This window comes from Sceloporus occidentalis, unplaced genomic scaffold (genome assembly GCF_023333645.1).
Source record: "Sceloporus occidentalis isolate IW3139 unplaced genomic scaffold, rSceOcc1.0.p SCAF_5, whole genome shotgun sequence".
In the NCBI taxonomy this organism is placed as follows: Eukaryota; Metazoa; Chordata; class Lepidosauria; order Squamata; family Phrynosomatidae; genus Sceloporus; species Sceloporus occidentalis.
Genome location: NW_028316985.1, coordinates 23,913,730 through 23,937,412, shown reverse-complemented (window position 1 = coordinate 23,937,412; position 23,683 = coordinate 23,913,730). Strand labels below are relative to the sequence as shown.

Below are 23,683 nucleotides of genomic sequence, written 5' to 3'. Positions count from 1 at the left end.
GATAATTCTGTGTGTGTGTGCCTTTAAGTCGCCTGTTGACTTATGGCAATGCAATTTATTTACCTGTCCTGAAATGGCTGTCCACTGTGCTTAGTCCAATGGGCCGAGGAAGTAGTTTTGACACACCTGTGGGTGTAAAGAAGTTGTAGCATGAGCATTTGTAGACTTCTTCAGATTTCCTAGACCAAATCTGGTCTATGAAAGTTCATGCTACAATTTCTTTTGTACAATTAGTCTCAATGATGCTGCAAGATCCCTTTACTACTGATATTCCAGAGTAACACGGCTATGTCTCTGAATTCTGCTGCTGTAAGTTTGCATCACTCAAACTTTTATTTACGGCACATGGCCAGTTCATACAAACAGCAAAAATTAGTAATCACAGATAGTTCAAGACACTAATCCCAATAATACAAATAATGGATGGCATCCTAATGTATTATATTCCATCAAAATACATATATGTTTATAGCTTAGGCAACTAGATCCTAAATGTTCCATTATGTAATTAAGTTGGGAAGGTTGACAATATATTTAAAATATAACTTTAACATATTTGTTTATAAGCATAATCCTTTAGTAACCATCTCCTACACCATTGATTCTAGGAAGGATGATCAGTTTACCAAGGCCCCATTCAGACTGGCATCAAAAACCTGGAAGGAACTGGGCTGATTTGGATGCCCTCCCTCGAATCTCTCCGTTAGCAAGTGCCCACTACAAAAAGAGGGGCATTTTAAATTGAATGCATTCTGTGCCTGCTGTGAAGGTGCCTGCTGTCAATCAAGCGATCATCATGGTGACGTTTTGCAGGGGCATTGGAAGTGTCCTCCCCCTCCTTTTTTTTAAAGAGCCATGCACAAAATGCCCCAAAGTGTCAATTTTTTTAAAACCTCTTTTTTGTGTGTTGTGTGTATGTGTGGGCATTTGGGTCAGATCTGCCCCGGTTCCCATTTTCAATCCCATGCAAGCTAATGCATCCCCCACTCCTTGCCCCCCAGAATGCCTCTTACACATGAAATAATAATGATGATGATAATAATAATAATAAATTTCTCACCTCAGAAATGTCAGTAAAGGATGCAATTGCCATGCATTTTTTTTTTTTTTTTTGGATTTTTAAAAGCAATTCAGGGCTGCCTCTGAATTCAGTAGCAAAATCTTTGTCTAATTGACAGGAGCAAAAAATCTAACATTGGAAATGTAAGTCTAGCCCTTTGCAACCTTTGTAACATTTGCATTCCCAACATTCCCCTTTGCTGGAAGCGAGCAGAGGAAAGGGAAAGTGCACAAGCTGCTAGCCCTGCTCTATCTATCTATAAATCTGCCTCAAGAAAAACAAATCATGCGCATATTTGGTCAAAAATAATTTAAAAAAAATATGAAAAGGGTGTGTGTGCCTGATGTGAGCTCCGTTCGTGCCCTGCCTTTGACCTGACCCTTTTCCTCTTCAGAGGAGCTTTGCCATTGCCTTCCACTGAGGCTGAGAGAGCGTGACCTGTCAGCTCCAACTAAAGTAGACCCATGGAATGAATTGGGAATAAAAGGGAAATGCAGCGCAGGCATTCCTGTAGCATCCTCATATAACACAAATAATAATAATAATAATAATAATAATAATAATAATAATAATAATCCAGGAGCAAGAGGAAAGTAGAACAAGCAAGCACCCAAAAATAATGTGCATAAATTGTCAAAAGAGGCTGGTTTCTCTACATCCCCCAGCTTGGACCCACAGCTCTACTTCCCTGGGCAATCCTCCTTCCTTCCGACCCTCACCTCCCTTTGAGTTTTCTCCACCACCCCCCACCTCTCTCTGACAATAAGCAGCCTGATTTCCCTACATGTCCCAGCGTAGCCCCGCAACCCAATTCCTCCTGGAAATCCTCCTCCTCCTCCTCCTCCTCCTTCAGACCCTCCCTCGGGGATGCCCACTGATCCTTTCCCCCAGCTCCTTCATCCTCCTCCTCCTACTGCTCCGTTTTAGGATCCCCTCCATGGCTCCTTTCCTCCCACGGCTCCTTTCTCCTCCTCCTCCTCCTCCATCACTTTCTCCACCCCCACCCCTGACAGCCTTCTGCAGCCCAAAAGTCACCCCTGATGTCCCCCTTTCCTCCTGTCACCCTTTGCATCCAGATTCCCCTTTTTTTGGCTCTTTCCTCCTCCTCCTCCCACTCCCTTCTGATGATGGGAGGGAATGCTCCGACCTCTGCCCACCCCCTCACTCTAATTCCTCCCTAATTTGCCCCGATCATGATCGAGGGCAAGTTCAAATTTGGCGCAACCCGGGTCTTTTGAGAAAAGACTGATTTTAGCCCGATTCTGGATACCTCAGTGTATGGGGCATTTTCTTGTGCAAGCCCCGACATGGATTGTGATGGAATCGGATCCAATATGAACTTCAAGTGCAAGAATCAATTTGAAACCCGGTTTTTACTGTAGTCTGAATGGCCCCCAAGGGTATAAAACATTTCCTGTATAATATAGATGGGATGTTAATGACTGTATCTCAATCATCAAGTAAAACTAAAACTACTTCATGTGAAGCCAGAAAACAGACCAAATATAATACAGACAATGTATTATCCAGTCAACAAGAAAAATCATATTAGCTACGCATCACTCAAACTAACAACGTCATCTGATGTTGAGCTGTACAATAGCTCCTTGGACCTCAGTATTGTCTATTATGACTGGCAGTGACTGTCTAGTGTCCATGATAGAGAAGCCTCCTCTCCTCCATTCAAAATCTTCCTGCTATTGAAAAAGCTTTTGATAACAGGGACTGAACCTGGACCTTTTCCATGGTCTTTGACCCTTCCTGTTTAAAGCCAATGGATAAAGTTAAGGGGGTATAATTTGGAGAAGTGCTAAGATTGAAGACCTCTGGATTGAAGAGTAGGCCAATATTGTAAATAATGGAGCCAAAGCATTTACGAGGCAGGCTGCCTGGGAGAGCCCGGGTAGTGTATTGGTTTCAGTGTTGGACTGTGACTCTGGAGACCAAGGTTCAGTTCCCTGCTTGGTCATGAAACCCACTGGGTGACCTTGAGCAAGTCACATTGTCTCAGCCTCTATGCTGTTTTCCACAAATAAGCCAGTTTCCCCTACAGATATTTGTGGCAAACTCTTTGGCTAGTGGGGTCACATTTATTTGTAATACAAGTGATAAAAGAGCCAGTGTGCCATAGTGATTTGAGTCCTGGAGACCAGGGTTCCATTTCCAGCTCACCCATGAAGCCCATTGGGTGACTTTGGGCAAGTCACATGCTCTCAGTCTCAGGAGAAAGCAGTGACAAACCTTCATTGAACAAATCTTTCCAAAAAAACCCTTAGGGTTTGCCTTAGGGTTGCCATTAGTTGGAAACACCTTGAAAGCACATAACAGCTGTGTATATAAAAGGTGCTGGAGACAAAACCAGCCATCACCACTTTTCTGACCATGATATATTCCCTCCTTATTCCCTTCCTAACCCACAAAGAAGCATGAGGACTCCTAAAGGCCCTTCTTTTTGATCAGAGGCTCAAGTTCCAGTTGAGCCAGTGACCATATTATTATATGGGTTTGTATTTTTCAGAGGAGGAATGAGGGAAATGGTGGTGTCTTCTGAACTACATTCACTGCTATTCTCCAAATGAGGAAAGCCAGTTCCATTCATTCATTGGATGGAGGAAGCAGAAATGAGATCATGTAACAATGAAAGCTAGCTATGGCTGTGAAGGCATGGTGGCATCATACAGCAGAGAATGCCTTCTTTAATTAAAAAAGCTACATGTTTGTGTAGCGTTGCTTGACTTTATAATCAAATATCTCTAGTGCATAGATTTCTAAAAATAAATCTCTCCAACTATTTGGCAGGTACAGTCCTGTTTGTTTGTTTGTTTGTTTATTTATTTATTTTCGGAGCAGCTTAATTAATTGATTAATCCTTTGCCATCCCACTTTTCTAGCTGCTTTTAAAGTGTCCCAGTTTCTCTCGCTTCCCCCACTCCCTCCCACATTCTCAGCTTACTTCAGTTGGTGCATACTTAATTCAAATACAAAAATAGTTTGCACTCAATTAACTCAGTGCAAGGAGAGGAGGGAATGGGATCTTGCCCATCCCACGAGGTTCATGCCAAAGCAAACTGCTGCAGCCTTTTGTATTTTATATGTTTTTCCTCATTAATATCTTTGGGCATCTTGACCACACTCTGATGTTGCTTGCCTATCTGTGTCCCAGATAGGGACACATCCCAGTGCCCCTGTTTGTCTTTGAGGTGGATATCACCTATGTTACTGGACATCTTGACCACATTCTAAATGTTGCTTGACCACGTGTGTCCCAGTTTTTGTCCATGAAACATTGAAGGGTACAGAGGTAGACTCCAAGACTCCAATATATTTAGAAATTTGACCCTTAGTCCTAGAAACATGCTGTGGTTACACAGTGCTGAAATGAGGAGGAAGACACTGTGTATGTATTCAGAAGCTGTTCACACATATGAAGAATAAGCCCTGATGTGGAAAGCAAGCTCTTGCAAACACTGAGCTTTGGGTTTGCCAGTTGAGTTAATGACTATCCTTTAAAACAAAGAGAGCGTTTAAAAGTGGTTGTTTCACTCATCCTCTTGCACTCTGCCTCCCCACATCCCCCCTTTCCGTTTAATCATTCCACACTGATGGTCTAAAAAAGGTTTCAGTGTTTGGTTGCTGCACAGTTGTTTCTTTGTCGGGAGCAAGCAAACAGCTTGTCTTTCATTATCTGCGGTAGTAGCCAGAGCTGAAAAGGGTGGGTGGGAGAGGAACCCCTGTGTATCTGCAAGGCTAGCCTCATAGCTGAGTTCCCACCAGGTGAGAGGCAGCATTCATCTATAAAGAAACTAACTGTTGTCCAGATAGATGAATGCTGCCTCTCACCTGGTGGGAACTCAGCTATGAGGCTAGCCTTGCAGATACAGTAAAAAGATGTTTATCTCTGCTGTGGCTCATCATCTGAAGATGTTAGGCATGGCACACAGAGCAAAAACAGTATGCTTCAAGAAGAAAAAAAACTGTAGCTAAGGACAAGATAAGTTAGGTGACTAACAAAAGGTAACAAAAGCAAGATGTTATATTTTGGTTATCAGCTTGTATATTTGGAACTTTGTTTGTTTGTTTTTTAAAAAATGACACACTTCCCTTTCTGGCTAATGAGATCTATCAGTGCTTTCATTGCTAAGCACTTAAAAAGATTTGGGGTGCAGACCTCTAGGACATAAATCTGTATAAAATTTGGCACATGCCAGTGTATAACTACATTATGTGTGTGCATGTGCATGTGCATGCATTTCTTCAAGTTGCCTGTTGACCTATGGTAAACTCATAGGTTTCATTGGGGCCCTTTCATACATCACAATTACAGCACTATGATTCTGCTTTAACTGCCATGGCTCTAACCTATGGAATATTGGCATTTGTAATGTTGGGAGGGGTATTAGAATATCCAGCCAGAGAGATCTAGTGCCTCAACAGACAGCCCTCTGTATCCATGAATTCTTTATCCACAGATCCAACCATCCATGGGTTGAAAATATTTAAAAAATATACTAATTCCAAAAAGCAAACCTAGATTTTGCCAATGTATATAAGGGGAACCATTTTATTAGGCCATTGTATTTAATGGGACTTGAGCATCCACATATTTTATTATTCACAGAGGACCTAACACTCAAACCCTATCGGATTCCAAGGGCCCTGTACTAACCTCAGGTTTCCAATTAAAGTAGAATCATAGCACCATAATTATGTAGCATGAAAGGGACCTTGGTTCCATCCTATGAAATACTGGGATTTGCAGTTTAGGGGGAAATATTTAGAACTGTCAATTAGAGAAATCTAATCCCTCAGCAAACTGGAAATTCCAGAATTCCACAGAATGCTGCCATAGCAGTTAAAGTTGAATAATAGTGCTATAATTCTGTAGTGAGACAGGAGCTCTGGTCAAGTCTGACTTGATGTAAGGCAACCCCTATATTCATAATGAAGCATCATGCACATGGGGCAATTGCAATTTAGCTTGAGGGAGGGAAGTTAATAGCAAATGACAAGAGTTTTCTAGTATTCACTGTCATGTGTTTGATATACAGAAAGGCTGGCTCTTCCGAGAAATTTGTCTAGTTATATATATATTTTAAAGGGTCAAGAATCTCTTAAACATAGAGGCTATATTAAAAGAAATTATAGCTATCATTTGTTATACAGTTATCCTTCTTGGCAGAGCCTGGCTTACTGTTTTGAAGTGTTTGATTAAAGGATGTGTACATATTTATTTTTGCTCATAATCTTTTTGGCTTGGCCCATCATTATTCAAATTACATCTTCTCTTGCCAGCAGGGAAGGTTAAGATTACACCACAAAGTAATTACTAGCATCAGATATACACATGTCCCCCTCCCTGTTGCTCAATTGAAGGCTGCTGGCGCAGGAGTCTGGTAGCAAGGGGGGGAGTACAGAGATTATTTTGCTCTTGAATTTAGTTTTCTCTCTGCTTTTGTGGCTAAAGCTTTGTGTAATTGCATTCTGCTGCAATAAATGTCTCCTCTCCTGGAGAAAACCCTGGACAAGGGTATTTCATCACTTTCTGTGTATTGTGTTCCTGATCAAGGGAAGTTATTGGCTAAGAAAGCGACAAACCTACTGCCTTGATATGGCTTTTCGGTGATGCATTTTAACACAAGGTCTTTCAGTGGCTGTTGGCTTTGAATAACACAAATGAACTTCCACCATCAGGGGCAATCTATCCTCATCTAATGTGCTGGGGACCTGTAGTGGTGAAGAATTCATTTCCTACTTTCAAGCATCCTGGAAGAAAAACTGTATTGTAGTTGGAAAAGATGCAAAAGAAAAAGAAAGAAAAGAAAAGGCAAAGAGAAGTGATCAAGGGAGTGAAGTAGCTCCCTTATGAGGAAAATTTAGACAGATCTGAGCTGCTTAGCTATATATCTGTTGCTTTCTATGTCCAGAGAACTGTATAGCTTAGAAAAATAAGTGAGGGATGAAATGGGTGTAGACAGTTATGCATACTGTGAAGAAAGTAGATGGTTGGATAAAAATATTTCTTCCTCTCTCATAGTAATAGACCATGGGATCAATAACTGGAGCTGAAAGGTGAAAATTCAAGATACAGAAAAGGAAGCATCTCTTCACACAACACAATTACTGTGGAATTCAGTGCTGCAAGATGCAGAACCAGCTGCCAACAGGGCTAGCTTCCAAAGGGGATTGGATGAATTCATGGGGGAACTGGACCACTGATGGCTGTTAGTCAGGATGGCTGTATAAATTGCTTTCAGTAACAGAGGTGATACACTGGGAAATTTTAGATGGAGCATGCAGTTGTATTCCTGTTTGACACATGGGCTTCCAATAGGTAACTTTGTGAACAGAATTCTGGACTAGATTGGATTCGGATAAACAGTCTTCCCCAATATGGCACTTTTCCTATATGCTGGACTGCGACTCCAGCATCCTTTACCATTTGTCACTCTGGCTACATCTGGTGCAAGTTGTCATCCAAAACAGTTGAAGCACACCCAACTGGAGGAGTTTATAATACACTGATTTTTATATAGTTTTTGTAAAAGAAAAAATGTAGCATATGAGTCAACCAGTAATAATGCACAGTAGAATGTTGGAAGATCTCAGGAGCTGTGATACTATTCATTTGTTGATGAATGCAATTAGAAAACCAGCCTGATTATCAGAGAGTACAACTGTCTTGCTTTTAAAGTGGTTTCCATTCATATACAGTATTGGGAGCAATGAGAAAGCAATAGAAATGGTGGAGTAAGGTACACATTCTGTTAGCATATAGTCTTGTGTGGACCCCCAGCTGCTTTGTCTAATGCCTTGTTTAGTCTTGTTTGCAGCTTTTGGTAACAGCTTTCAGTAATTACCTAGTTTTCTGTCCTCAACCAATCCACCTCCACCTGGGGGCTCTGTTTAGGTTGCAGTTTAAAGCCCCAGGATTCTCTGAGAAGTAATAGCCTGGGAGGGGAGGTAGAAAGCTTTGCTTAATGAGTTAAATGGTATCTCCCCAGGTCTCTTGTCCTTGGCTGTAATTGCTTTTGTTTTCCCACTGCACCTTCCTTGTTTCTATGAAAGTCTGTTTGTTGAAAGACTGCTGATTCCTCATACATGTGTTTGCTCACCTTCTAGCTGACCTGGAAAATGAAGACTGGTGCCTGGGTTCAGACGTTACTTCAACTACTGTAAAGACAGAACCATCCGTGGGAGAAGCACCAGGTCTTGCTCCTTCAATCAGCCTTACTGCCACCCCCACTCCCACAACTCTGGAAGAGGAAGCGCCCCCGATACAGGATAATGGCCTGGTAGCATTTATTTTCATAGTCAATCATTCAATGAGCAAGTTGATGATGGTATTATATAATGGTGAACCTAAGGAAGTGCTTCATCCTAGGACAGAGTGCTTCTCCATCTAGTCCAGGGATTGTCTACTCTGACGGTTGCTGTCCCATATGTCTTTTCCAGTCAGCTGCTTGTTGTTGTGTGCTTTAAAGTTGTTTTCAACTTACAATGATCCTAAGGCAAACCTATCATTGCAAGACTTAGTCAGAGGTGGGTTGGCCGCCTTCTTAGGCTGAGACAGTATGTCTTGCCCAAGGTTATGCAGTGGGTTTCCATGGCAGAGTGGGGATTTGAATGCTGGAGTCCTAGAGTCCTAGCTCAGTGCTCAAACCACTATACTACAACAGCTCTTGTTCTCTTACTATTTTCCAATATAAGTGCCAAAAGGCCACTACATCACACTGGTTCTCAGTCACCTGCCACCTGACCCTTTTACTTGGAGATGTCAGGGATTGGAATTGGGATTTTTTTGCATGGAAAACGTGCTATTATCTAGCAGTAGTTCTTCCCCTTGAATAAATTCCAGATAAATGCCAATAGTTCAGGGGTAGGCAACCTGCGGCCCGCGGGCTGGATGTGGCCCGGCGAGGCCTTGGGACCGGCCCCAGCCCGGTCCTGCCGCCGATTGCCGCTGGGGCCTTTGGCGTCTCGCACGAGGGGCATGGTGGAACAATTGTCTATAGAAGCCTCAGAAACATGCATTTATCTTAACTTTTTTTAAAATCAGCAAATTTTTTCGCGTGTCCTCCATTTTTTATTAAAAAAGTGCCCTCCATTTGAAAATGTTGTCCTACATTTGTCTCGGTTTATTTATTTATTTAATTTTTAAAAAAACATTATTTAATTATTTATTTTTTGGCTTCGGCCCCCCAGTTGTCTGAGGGACAGCAACCCGGCCCCCAGCTCAAAAGGGTTGCCTACCCCTGCAATAGTTGATGGCTTCCACAACTTTGAAGGAGTTGTCCAGCATGCTGAAACCATTTGAGGAGTAGGATTTAGCATCCTGGATAGCGCCATGAAAGTTCAGATAAAACCTCAGAGCAGATTCACTGATGTGGAAGCTACCAGTTTCCATTGACCAGAGCAATTTAATTTTCATGTTTTTGAAGGGTCAGAATTAGGCTGTTTTGCACTTAAAGCAATGTCTATGTTGTTGCTGCAAGTTATAGGGACATGTGAGAGGAAGTCCTGGCCAATCCCAGATTTCTGGGGCATTTGTCTTTACCATATGCAAATCACAATAAAATAAAAATTATTATTTCCTTCTGCTGGATCAGGGAAGAAGACTTCCAACCTGCTGGCCTAATCTGACCTGTCGGATGGTTGGATGCTATTTTTCAAAGGCCCAGGTTTTAGGAAGAGTTCCTTTTTCATTGCTAGCCTTCATAGTTGGGATGGCAAGCATAGTGTGGAACAATCCCATTGTTATCTGTGCTCAGTGAAGTGATATATCAAAAGAATTCCATTTTCTGCAATGAAGAGGTGAGAGAAGTGATGATGGAAGGAGTTCACGTTGCCCTTAGCCATGACTTGTAACTCTTCAGGAAAATGTGACTTAACTCTGGAAGATAAGACATAGGAAGAAGCGTATAACAGGAAAGGACAGTAATGCTTTCAGAACATTTCCTTCTTGGTAATTCTGCTCTGTACATAGTCATGTCTGTTGGCCACTATGACCAGAGGGTGAGAAGTAACCACTATGCAGGGGTGAAAAAACATGGGACTGCTCCCCATCTTATGATTTCTATATAGGTCAGGAAATGGTAGACTTATGGTCTTCCAGATACCAGACTGCAGCTCACTTCATCGCATGATTATGCTGGAAATTTCTGATGGGAGTTATAGTCCAACCTCTGATCCATATTTTCCACATTTATAAACGAGGTTGTGCTGCAGATGTTCCCATTATGGTCATCAACTTTATTGAGATTAACAAAGTGAAAAAGTAGAAACCAGGCAAATCCTTTTCTAATCACAAGAAATGTTTTTAAGATGGCATCTTAAAACATTGTACCAAATGAAAATGAACCCTTTCTACCGGAACATGTGCAGCACAACAATTAAAGATAACAGAAAGATGAGATTAGTATGAATCTAATTCGTATTCAAATCTCATATCATCATATTGATTGATTGAATTTACTACTAATACAAGGTTCATAATCAGAAACAACACAAAATACACAAGTTAATTGTTGCTTGTCACTGCAAGTACAAGCATTCTGTTCTGTATTTATCTGAAATCATAATATTTGTATTTTCATCATTGACATATTAAATAAATGGATGCCAACTTGAATAAAAGGCTTATGGCTTGGCTTTTCCTTTACCAAGCAAAATAATATAAGACAGATCTTTTAATACCATATACATATCGTGAATAATCATGATGTTTTTTTCTACCCTTGGGCTACTACTAATCAGACTGCTGCAATATAAAATGCCACAAAATCTTTATATAACAAAGTGTGATTAATCCCCTTCAAAGAGGCATAATAGACACAGCTTGGGATATTTCATTATCAGCTTCTTTAGTGGAAAACTTGAATTACCAGTCCCGTCCCCCCCCCAAAGTGATATCTGAGCATTACTGTCACATATACCAGTGGATGCCTGAGACAAAGATCCCTCCAACATAGATCTATTCCAGAACTAGTATATACCATTTAAGTAACAATATTAATGAGTTTTCTGTAATATGAGCTGAGAGAGGGAAGAGGCTTTGGGGATAAAATTTAGGCCCAGGATTGTCTGATACTCAAAAGTCGATTTGTTGATTCCTTTATGTTAGTTGTTTTGATGTCTTCCACTTTTTGCACTTATACTGAAAGAGAACAAGAAAACAAGAGCCGGCGTGGTGTATTGGAGTAGAACTCCAGGAGACCAGCGTTCAAATCCATGTTTAGCCATGGGAACCCATTGAGTGATATTGGGCAGGTCACATTTTCAGTTTAAGAGAAAAGCAATGTCAAACTTCTTCTGAATAAATCTTAACAAGAAAAGCCGGTTGGAGTCAACGTGAAAGGAAATAACAACAAAAACTGACATGAGGCAACTGACCTTCTCTAAACTGTTAAAAAAACCCACCACATTCTGCATCTACACTGGAAAGCTGTCACATATAGCAGTAGGAAATATCTTCAACTGTAGTACTACTGATGCCTTTTAAGATATCTTCCAGCGCACTCTGACTTGTATAGATATAGGCAGTGGGGAAGAAGGTAATTTATTCTGACTGAGGGAATTCTATCCTTCAGATAAAACTTATATCCATAGAGCAGTTACAATAACTTTTGTACTCATACAGGGTAAAAAAAAAAACCTTACATTTTTTCCTAAATTAAACGTTTTTTAGAACAAGCACAGGCAAAACAGATAGCCACATATAAAAAATGACAGATCTGGATTGATTGGCTCCAGATATGGCTTATAATAACTCCAAGGGACTGATATCTAGGCAGTATGACCTTTTCCTTAATAAAACAACTGATGCCTAGAAGCTTGATTTCTTTTTCAACTCTTTGTCCTTCAGGCTAAACCTCTGAGTCACAAAGCTCTTCCGGAGATCAAACTGGAGCCACACGAAGTGGATCAGTTCCTCAACCTTTCTTCTAAGGAAGGTTTGTCATTTATCATTAATTTCCTGACATATTATGGATAACAAATGAGTGCACTTCCATCTAAAAGGGAAATACAGTGGGATTTATAAATACCATTCAGAATCAGGAACTGGGAAAGTTGCACTTGGAAAGAAGCTGGTGTACTAGAGAAGCTAAAAATTCAGCTGTTAATTGAAGGTGATAAGGAGCAGTGCTAGCTCTAGGTTTGGGGGTTCATTGCCAAAAATGTGTCATAGCTTTATGACCTCTGTCCATTCACTGACACACTTCCTTTGGGCCCAAAGTACTCAGTTGCCCTGAGGGAGTGTGTATGGTAACTGGAGTTTTCTACTGCTGCTCTTCCTTGCCAGGGCCAGGCTATGAGTATATGGCTCTGAGTATATGGGAGCTGGAGCGAAATGAGGGCACTTCCCCCCAAACAAATTTCCCCTCATTCCCCCCATTTCTAGCACTGTATTAACTTCAGCTGATAACATTTAGAGAGAGTTTAGGCATCTGAAGAAAAGGGGCAAAGTACAAAAAGGAATGTGAATGCAGTAAATGTAAGAACTAGGTGTGAATGATTTTCAGTGTTTCAATCTCCGCTATGCTAGAAATTTGGGGATCAAAGGATAATTTAATCATGGGGGGGGGGGCGCACAAAATTCTTATTTGGAAGAGCAATGCCCTTTTTTCTTTACCTTCCTTCTCTGTAGCTATATTACTGGGCCAGGCCAAGATGTTTTGTTGATTCAAGTGGAAGACAATATCACCACTCCATGTATAAAAGGAATGGGGCAAATGTGGCCATAAGACTGTGAGTTCTATCTCAGGCCAGGATCCAGGGTCCACTCAGCCTTGCATCCTTCCATTGGTTGCTAAAATGAGTATCCAGCTTGTTGGGGGCAATTAGCTTGCACATTGTAAACCAGGGAGTGCTTAAGTGCACTGATAAGCAATATAGATATGTACTTGCTATTGCTATAGCTATTGCCATCAAGTCCCCTGAAGTGCCTCCACCCCCATCAACAGAGAATTCATTGGCATATTTATAAAACTTGTAAAATATAAGTGTCTCGCTAAACAACAGAGGCTCCAAAAAGGTATCACTCCCAGAGACCTCCAGAAGTGACACCTTCTGCCCTCCACAATGCCTGAAAAAAGCCCAGAAGTCAAAAGGGGAGTTACGTACAGTTAACAGTTTTTGGCTGAACATTGGATGGGATGGCTTACCATGCACTTCTAAACTTTCTACAGCTGACCACACCTGATCTATAGAAACTGATTAACCAGAAATTGAATGATACCCCCATAATGCTGATGGAAAAACATTCTCCATTTCATTTGAGGACTGCAGACTGACTTAGGAAGTTCAGGGCAAGGTGTTTGGAATCCATAGTTCTTTCCTCCAGTCAAGGGGAATGACTTGGGGCTGCTGAACTGTCTGCACCAGCTATTAACTTGGGGCAACTGCCTCATCTTACCTAGCCATGGGGCTGGTTCCTGGTTATTTTTGTCATTGTTCACATGCATGGGTAAGGCAGATGAAGAGGAAATGGCAGCACAACAAAAAGGCAGTGGGGAGTAAACAGTGGGTTCTTTTCAGAGGCAAAGATTAGAGCTTAGAAAAGCTGCTTTTTCAGATACCTTGAGGCACCACAACCATGGTACTGCTCTTGTTTGGATGTGTACATGTGTACCTATGCCATGGAGAAGTGATTCTTCCTCACCCAGCAGTTTCAGCTTAAAGACCCTAGCTTACATTCAGTTAAAGTTCCTTTATTATGTCAGACCCAAATAACTTTCTTAATATTGACTAACAAAAGCAGGATACTAAGCCATGATCAGGGCAGGATAACTGGTGTATGGCATTCTGCTCTTCTTATTGAGTTTTCCTAAGAATATAAGACTCATTGATATACCAGTTCTTCTTATTGGTCCTGTACTATCTGTAGCTGCCACCTTGACATTTTTCTATTGATGGTAGTAGAGAACTGGATGTACTTTTAAATGCATTATTAAACTTTATCTTTCCTAGTTAGGAGGATTTAAAATCAACAGAAAATTTATTGGCATGTTCATAAAATTTTAAAAATGTAAGTCTCTGCCTAAACAATAAAGTGAATTCATAAAACTGTGGTTCTCAGGGTTTCTGGGAGAGGACAGGGAAGCTACAATAATGACAATGGTTTTATTGTTTTACTTGTAGGTATGCCCTGGCTTCAATGTTATGTACATGTGATGCATATTTGGAATATTACGTGGATGTGGACCATATAGATTCATTATCGGCTTTAAAAAAAAGTTAAAACTCTTTGGCTTTTCATTAGAGTTCACACACTGTAGCATGGTTCCGGTGTAACAAGCTCCCTACATCATTTCTTTCTTTCGTGTGCTTGACTTTGAGAAAGATATTCTAGTTTGATTTCCCTTGATTTCCAAACAGAGAAACTGTGTTTAGACATGCTTGAGCTTAAAGCACAGTTCTCTGGTTCAGTTGTCACAGGAAACCCATAGTTGAACAAACCACACTGTTTCCCCCCACGACCATGCTTGTGACAAAAAGTGGAAAGGGTTTGGGAGTGTCACTTTTTAAAAAACTACAGTTTCCAGAATCCCCCAGTCAGTGGCTATGCTGGCTGAGGAATTCTGGAAGTAGTAGTCCAAAAACAAAATAATGTTTCCGAGCTCTGTGGGAGGGAGATTGTGGGCAGATGGGACTCATTTTGTATCTAATGAACCATAGTTCATGAGAATAAGGTTGCTAACATCTGAACACTGTTTCTAATGTTTAAGACAAACTTTCTGTTTTTCCTTTTATCCCTGTTTTGTCTCTCTTGCAGTGGTGGATACCCTGCACATGCCTCCAACCCCTCCCAGCAGCCACGGCAGTGATTCAGAGGGCGGGCAGAGCCCAGCCAGGTCCCTTCCACCATCAAGTCCCACCCAGTTGCAAGCCACTGTCAAAGTGACATCACGCTCGGCTTCAGCGCTCACCAGTTCCCCTCTCTTAACAGCGCCACATGTAGGGGACAGTGGTCTCTTTTCTCTTTCTCTTCTTTCTTAATGCAGAGCTTTTGATTTTTCATGCATCTTGGGTGATAACAACAAGAACTTCCCTCAGTAGAAATATAATATAAACTATTTCTGTTCTGAAGTCTGGCTTTTTTAAGCAGATTAAATCTGGAGCTTTAATAGAAACCAGTTATGCTCAGGAATGCAAAAATCCAAGCACTGGCATCTAAAATGCCTGAGTCTGGCAACTGACACCTGAGGGTAAAACAAAATGCCCTCCCTCTTGATGCCTTGCATTTGCAAAACATTTTGCACTGAGGATTTGTACAGTTCAACTGATGAATATTTCCAGCTGAATGAGACTTTGCATTTTACCTCTTCTGTGCTTTTCAAAATTATCCATGCATGGAGCTGTCTTCCATGCATTTCACCCTTGCAGTTTATACCAGTTCAGGAGTTTAACACATAGTGGTGCCCATCTGTTTGCAGGATAGATGGGAAATAAAACAGGATTAGTGTTTTTGCCCAGTAGCCTTCCAGATAGTTTGGACCACAGCTCCCAGCATCTCCAGACAGCATGGGTGTTGCAGTCTGATGTAACTGGAGATTGAGAGGTACCAATACAATCAATCTGGATTTGACTGCACAAAGAGTTTAGTTCTGGAGTTAGGGCAGTTAGCAATGACAGGATTAGGAGCCCTAAAAGGTAGCGCATAGAAAGTTCCTGTAAGATTCAAACAGCCAGAGGGAAGGAACAAATAAAGTGAAACAAAATAAGCAAGAAAAAGGCTTCCCGTTTCCCAAATGTCCATTACAACATTTTGGCTGTCTTTGAGAATTTGGAAAAGTTACTTTTTCTGCATCGCAACTCCCAAAATCCCCAAGCTAGTGTGGCCATTTTATTGTTGTAAATGTCAAACTTGAAGTGGCTATTTATGGGAGCTGCAGTGTTTGGTTGAGTATCTGGTTAGGTTAATTCATTTAAAATAGTTTGATTGACTAATAGTAGCCTGATTAGGGGCTTTAATTGCTGTTTTGTTTTTTTTTAAAAATAATGGATGGCAAGACACATCTTAAGCGTATCCCTACCTGAAGAAAAAAAATGCCTCTTCTAAAATTATAACAATAACAGTATTTATTTCTTATGCATATCTTCCTATGGACTGAGGCAACAACACATGAGAGACTTAAAACCAATACATATTACAAACAATATATATTTTAAAAGTCATAATATAAAGACCATCTGGATAGGCCTGTGAAGAGACCGGTTTTTACTACTGTTTAAATTCAGGCAGTGCGCTTATCTGACGAATTTCCTCCATAATCTGGGGATGGTTGAAGAAAATGTCCTCTGGGTAACAGTTGTCAGCCTAGTTTTGATGATAATCTACTGTATGCATGCATATCTAAAAATGTAATAAATGTCTGTTTTTTCTTTAAAACGATTGGGATTTTTTTATTTATAAAAAACCAGATTTAATCTGTTTTCAAGATATGCTTAGTTGGATGACGGCCCTCAATAAGAATAATTTCAGCTGCAGCTACATTCTTTTGGAGAACAGGCCTGCTTTCTAGCCAGAATCCTATAGTGGCTGTAGTATTACAAGGGCAGTGCTTTTCTCTTTGCACTTGTGCAGGGGGGTGGCAGCAGCAATGGGATGAGAAGAATGCCAGTATGAGTTGCCCTTTTCTTAGAGGCTTGACTTTCAGTTGGGTCAGCCTGCATCATCACTGCATTTTGCCTCATTCCCTTGAAGCTTATGCCACCTTTTTCTTGCTGCCATTGTCTTAACTGCCACTGTTGGCATAACTATGCCAGCGTAGGTATAGGATCTTGGTCTCTGTTTTCTGGAGCTATGTGCATGCATATATAATGGCAGAACTTGTGTTGACTGTAGAAGCTTTTTATTTTAAGAATGCACTTTTTGTACAGGATGAGTATCCCTTATCCAGAATTCTGAAATCTGAAATACTCCAAAATTGTCCACATGGGTGGCTGAGATAGTGACACCTTTGGTTTCTGATGGTTCAGTGTATACAAACTTTGTTTCATGCACCAAATTTTGAAAAAATATTATGTATAAAATTATCTTCAGGGTATGTTTATAAGGTGTATCTACAACATGAATTTAATGTTTAAACTTGGATCCCATCTTCAAGATATCTCATTATATATATGCAAATATTCCAAAATCCCCCAAAGTCTGAAATCTAAAATGCTTCTGATCCCAAGCATTTCGGATAAGGGAGACTCAATCTTTTCTGTAAGATATATTTTTAATTTCCCCCACCTCTGTGGCATTTTTAGAAACTGCAGGGAACAGGTCCTCTGATCTTGACAGAGGAAGAAAAAAGGACATTGATAGCAGAAGGGTATCCTGTCCCTACAAAACTGCCCCTCACGAAAGCTGAAGAGAAAGCACTGAAGAAGATTAGGAGGAAAATCAAGAACAAGGTATGTTGTCATTAACCAACTTTGCTGTTGCTATGTGCCTTCAAGTGAAGGTCCTATCATAGGATTTTCATGGCAAGATTTATTCAGAGGAAGTTGTCTTCCTCTGAGGCTGAGATATTGTGACTTGCTCAGGGTTTCAAGTGGCTTTCCATGTCTGAGCAGGTATTTTTAATCCTTTCTCCTGGACTCCTAGTCCAACACTCAAATTAATACTCTGCAGTGGCTCAATGTGCCAACTAGTGCCTCTTATTTCCAGCTGTGGAGCAGAGAGCTTAGAGTCCTTGAACAAGATAGGAACTTAGAAAAAAGGTTTTGGACTACAGCTCTTAGATTCTCTCAGGCCAGCTAGTGGGGAATTCTGAGACTTGTAGTCCTAAAAAGTAACCTTTTCAAGTTCAGATGAAGCTGCTTCCAGTGGTAATGCTGGTCCTCTTTTCTTTCCCGTACCATAAAACTATGCTGTCATTACATCCCATGGAAAGCTATGCTCAAAGAATCTCATAACATCAAACAGAAGAGTACAAAAATACTAAATGTGTGTTCCAGTACAAGACCTGTAAGTTGTGGAAGGTTTGAGGAAGCTGCCCTAATATCACATTTGACAAAGAGAGTATGCCTTCCCATTTCAATATGGTCAATCTATTTATATGCAAAATATATGCTCATTTAAATGCTAAAAACAGATACTACCTGTATTAGGATTTTTAAAAAATTAGGAACAGTGTTCTTAAAAACAAGTAGGGACACCATGGTTGGAGTTGTATTCATTTTCTAGTGCTGTTGTTGTTTTACTTGCAATTATTTACATTTCTACTTGGTGTAAAATGGTTTCTTGCTTTCACTTGCAGATTTCTGCCCAAGAGAGCAGGAGGAAAAAGAAAGAATATATGGACAGTCTGGAAAAAAAGTAAGCTTGCCAGAATAAGTCATATAATCAGACTGCAAGGAAGGTTGTGAAAAGATAGATGGAAATGGAAGAGCCTATAGATGACTCAGTGATAGACTAGCTGATTTTTATGCAGAAAAAAACCAAGTCCATCCCCTGACATCTCTGATTCATCTCTGGGTCTCTCTGGGATGCCATGAAAACTCACTTGAGTTGAGGTCCTGGAGAGCTTGTGCCAGTGATTATTTTAAGACAATAGTAGTTGCTTTGCCTGCAAGGGGACTTCGAGGTGTATGTGTGTATATGGTGTGTCATGCCCTCTAGTGGCTATAATGGGTGGGAAGGCATTCTGTCATTGACACAAAAGCCCTTAGAGGTGATACTCGGATGACAATTCAAAAAGGATGTTGACAAGCTGGAGCATGTCCAGAGGAAGGCATCCAAAATGGTGAAGGGTCTGGAAACCATGCCTTATGAGGAAGGACTAAGGGAGCAGGGTATGTTTAGCCTGGAGAAGAGATGGTTAAGAGATGTTATGATAGCCTTGTTTAAATATTTGAAGGGGCGTCATAATGAGGATGGAGCAAGCTTGTTTTCTGCTGCTTCACAGAATAGGACCTGGAGCAATGGATTCAAACTGCAGGAAAAGAGTTTTCACCTCAACATTAGGAGAAACATCTGAATAGTAAGAGCTGTTCAGCATTGGCATACACTCCCTCCCAGAGTGGTGGAATTTCCTCCTTTGCAGATTTTTAAACAGAGGCTGGATGGGCATTTGTCGGGGTGCTTGAATTGAGATTTCCTGCATGGCAGGGGGTTGGAGTGGATGGCTCTTGTGGTCTCTTCCATTTCTATGGTTCTATGCTATTTATTCAAAGACATGGAGGTAAGTAAAAGTTGAGAAAAATAACTTCTTCGTGGTCTCTGCGAAGCACACAAATGGGTTATTCTGCGCCTGCACAGCATTTCTGGATCTTACTGAAATCGCTAGGGAAGACTTTTTGGCGGTAGCTCTGCCCACCCTCTATATAGGCAGGATGTCTTCCCACCCTTTCTCAGTTCCTTTTGTCCGCTGCATGAGCAGCTTAGGAACCTCTCTTAGAATTGCTCCTTCCTTAGCTTTTGCTTTTGTTTCCTGCATTTGCTCTGACTTTGTTTGACTCTGACTACTTTTTGGATTGCGATTTGGACTTGGTTTTGGACTCTGATTAATGGTAACACTCGGACTTCTTGACAATTCTTTCTCTTCATCCCTTGGCTTTGGTTTAAAGATGTCTGCGCACTCTTTTAAAAAGTGCACTGAATGTGGGACGAACATCCCGGCATTTGATGGTCACTCCTTGTGCCTCCTCTGCCTGGGTGAAGGCCATGTCCCTGCTTCTTGCCCTCACTGCATGGCCTTTCCTCCACAGGCCAAGAAGAATAGGGAGATGCGCCTGAGATCCATGCTCTACATGCAAATTCTGAAGCCTCCCTCCACCTCTAGAGTCTCTGCCAAGGCTGCGACCGCCAAGGGCAAGCTCCAACTCTGGCTTCAGGGGTCCCTGCCAAGGCTACTGCTGCCGAGGGCAAACCCTCTCCAGAGGTTTCTGGGTCACCAAACCCAGTCAAACAGAGGTCTTCGGATCAGGATGTGGCTGGCCACCCATCCTCGACAAAGAGGAAAAAGTCCTCAGACTCCAAACCGGAGAAGAGAAAGCACAAATCTTGAGACTCATCCCATCATTCAGGAAAGAAGTCCCGTCCCTGTCTGGACTCCAACTCTGACTGCCGGTCTCGTACCGACACGCCTGGCCAGCCCGCTGACACCGAATTGGGCTCGGTACCATGCACCCAACCAACACCTCAATCTCAGTTGTCTCCTCGTCCCGACTCCTGGGCCCGACCAGACACCTTTCTGCATTCCTTGTCTGAACCCTACCACTCTGACAGATCAGATGCGATCCTGATCACCCCTTGGTGGCCGAGACAGCCGTGGCTCACCCCCTTCCTTCATCTCTCCAACAACCAATTCCGGCCTCTACCGCTCCATCCCGACCTCTTGATCCTTCACGATGGTCGGGTTCGCCACCCCGATGTGGACCCTCTCCGTCTCGTGGTGTGGAGGATCCAGCCTTGACTCAGCTCTCGGTACCGGTCCGAGAAATGATCCTGGCTTCTCGAAAGCCTTCCACCCAGCGCTCTTATGCCCTTAAGTGGGCTAAATTTTTGACTTTTCTGTCCTCAACAGGGCTCACCTCTTTGGAAGTCAATGTCTCCGTTGTTTTGGACTTCCTCCACCACCTCACAGCATCTGGACTTTCCATTTTGTCCCTAAAATGCTACCTTGCAGCCATCTGTACCCGCTACCAATTCTCCGGCCGCCCATCCTTCTTCATTGACCCGCTCATGAAGAAATTCTTCAAGAGTCTTGCCAATCTGAGACTGCCGGCAGTGATCCCTATCCCCACTTGGGACCTCCAGCTCATCTTGGCAGAACTCGCTACCTCACCCTTTGAAACTCTGGCTTCCTGTGACCTCAGGTTCCTCACCTGGAAGATAGCCTTCTTGGTAGCCATCACCTCAGCATGCTGGGCCAGTGAACTTTGTGCCCTCTGTACAGACTCACGTACCTCAAATTTTTTAAGAACAATGTTGACCTCCGTCTGGATATTTCCTTTGTACCAAAGGTCGTGTCCACCTTTCATCTCAGTCAAGACACCATTCTCCCACTGCTAGCCCCGAACCCGACCACCGACACCGAGCGTCGGCTCCACTCCCTCGGATGTCAGATGTCCTCTCGTCGTTCTCCAGACTTTTTGTCTGCTACTCCAACTCCAAAATGGGGCTTCCAGGCACACCTCAATGTTTCTCCAAATGGGAGACTTCCACATTCCTTCTCTCTTATGAGATTTTTTTGGGAAGACTCTGCCTGCTTGAATTCGAGCCCACTCCACCAAGGCAGTAGCTTCATCTTCAGCGTTCCTCTCCGGAATTCCCTTGGAGGACATTTGCAAGGCTGTGGTATGGTCACAACCTCTGTCCTTTATCAAGAACTACAGACTTGATACTAGACACCGACGTGAAGCTGCCTTTGGCAGAGCTGTTCTCCTTTCCAGAATGCACTAAGGTTGGTTGGCACCTGTCAAATAACTGACACTCACAGTTTTCCTGGTTTAATAATTTATTTATTTCCAGGACACTCCCTCCTCCACAGAGGAACAAGCTTGCCAATCTAACCCATTTGAGTGCTTCGCAGAGACCACAAAGAAGAAGGACAGGTTGCTTACCTGTAACTGTAGTTCTTCGAGTAGTCATCTGCGAATCCACACAAATCCCGCCCATCCTCTCTTCTGTCGTGTCCTTCTCTCTTCCTTGTCTGCTCTTACGGCAGACCTTTTGGAACTGAGAAAGGGCAGGAAGACATCCTGCCTATATAGAAGGTAGGCGGAGCTACTGCCAAAAAGTCTTCTCTAGCAATTCCAGTAGAATCCAGAAATGCTGTGCAGGCCTAGAATAACCCATTTGTGTGGATTCGCAGATGACTGCTCGAAGAACTACAGTTACAGGTAAGCAACCTGTCCTTTTTAAGACTTCTACTACCTTCAGTAGACAAGAACTAGAAAGTGCAAACTGATTCATTATGTCCCCCATCACCATGTAAGGATGTGAGAGCTGGACAGTGAGGAAAGTGGATAGAAAGAAGATCAACTCATATGAGATGTGATGTTGGAGAAGAGAGCTGAGGATATCACGAATGGCCAGAAAGACCAACAATTGGGTCGTAGAACAGGTGAAGCCTGAACTCTCCCTGGAGAGTTGTCCAGGATGTTCAAATTGAGGCTGTTATATTTTGGCCACATCATGAGAAGGCATGACTCATTAGAAAAGGGAATAATGTTAGGAAAGGTAGAAGGCAGTAGAAAAAGAGGAAGGCCCATGCCAGATGGTTAGACTCAATCAGGGCAGTCACGGGCCTGAATTTGCAGGACCTGAGCAGAGTGGTTGAGGATGGAGGTGGGTGGATCTTGCAGATGTCTCATTCATAGAGTTACCATGAGCTGAGGATGACTGAAAGGCAGTTAACAACAACTTCCTTCATCCTCTGGAACATCTTCCAACTTTTTAAAGACCCCTGTTTTAGATTCCTAAACTCTGAGGATAGCTGGGTGATTCTGGGAGTAGAGGAAAATATGTCACACTTCCCAGGCTCTCTGAGGTAATGTTGTAGAGCTGTCATTGTAAGCAGTACCCATGCTATGACCACAAACTGGAGTGCAATGAGCTTGTGAAATAAGATTTCATTCCCACTTGGAATGAAATTCTGTTCTCAGAAGAAAGGGCTGGTGGCAAATCTTTTTTGTCTGACAGCCTGGGAAGCAAATTCCATGTTTTGTTGGTCAGTCCAAACTGAGACCTCTTCCTGTTTAATTTCCTTATGTGTTTCCTAGGGTTGAGACCTGCTCAAATGAGAACAGTGAACTTCGCAAGAAAGTGGAAGTGCTGGAGAACACAAACAGGTAAGACTGTAAAATTGCCGAGAAAGGTATTAAATTCCCCCAGCCCAGGTCTTTCTTCCTGAACTATATTTAACAAAAGGACTGACTAACCAGTTGGCACAAGCTTGCATGAGTACAATTTTGAGTTGGTATTGGAATGTCAAGCTCCCTAATAGGGAACACCAAACCCCTTCTTCTGTTGAGTTTTAAAAATCACCAAGGAGAAGAGTACAGCCTAAATTGATGTATATGCTTATCCCCCCCCTGCCATTTTATCGTCACAACATCCCTATGAGATAGATTATTTCAAGAAATTGATTATCCTGAAGTTATCCAGCGAGCTTCATGTCTCACTGGGGATGGGAAACTAAGGCCAAAATGCTGTTGCCAGCTAATGTAGTTCCATTTTATCAATTTTTGAATATGTGGACATACGTAAATCCTGTTGCTTCACTGGTTCTGTTGTAGTTGGGATTAGCATCTGAATTTATGCCCAAAATTTCCCAGTATTGGGTCCAACCACTACATTACATTGGCTTTTTAATTGTCCTTTTAAAGATCTAGCTTTTATCAGCTTTCCAAGGAATGATCAGAATGGCCAGCAACAAATGCAAACCAAATGTTACTAATATCAAAACACCAAATCAATAAATGCGAGGAGTTGCTCTGTAGTTTTGTAATGAGTTATTTTTAAAGTTTTTTTTAAACTAGGGATTAGCTTTTACAAAAATATTTGAATCTTTTATGAAATTCAAATTGTGGCATAGAAATATTTTTTATAATAGAGTGTGGCACACACTACTACTCCTTACGGCATAGGTGGCCAGTGGGACACTAAAGAAGGGGCAGCTAGAAAGG

The 23,683-nt window shown here is 41.9% G+C and overlaps 1 protein-coding gene across 1 annotated transcript in view; it reads left to right on the top strand.

Moving 5' to 3' along the window:
* Positions 1–23,683, top strand: part of CREB3L2 (cAMP responsive element binding protein 3 like 2) — a 101,480-nt gene that overhangs the window by 56,018 nt on the left and 21,779 nt on the right. Inside the window, exons 3-8 of the mRNA XM_089527878.1 lie at positions 8,180–8,352; positions 11,922–12,009; positions 14,832–15,013; positions 17,315–17,461; positions 18,310–18,368; positions 22,778–22,846. Of these exons, the coding sequence (XP_089384004.1) occupies positions 8,180–8,352; positions 11,922–12,009; positions 14,832–15,013; positions 17,315–17,461; positions 18,310–18,368; positions 22,778–22,846 (718 nt within the window). The remainder of the gene's footprint in view (positions 1–8,179; positions 8,353–11,921; positions 12,010–14,831; positions 15,014–17,314; positions 17,462–18,309; positions 18,369–22,777; positions 22,847–23,683) is intronic.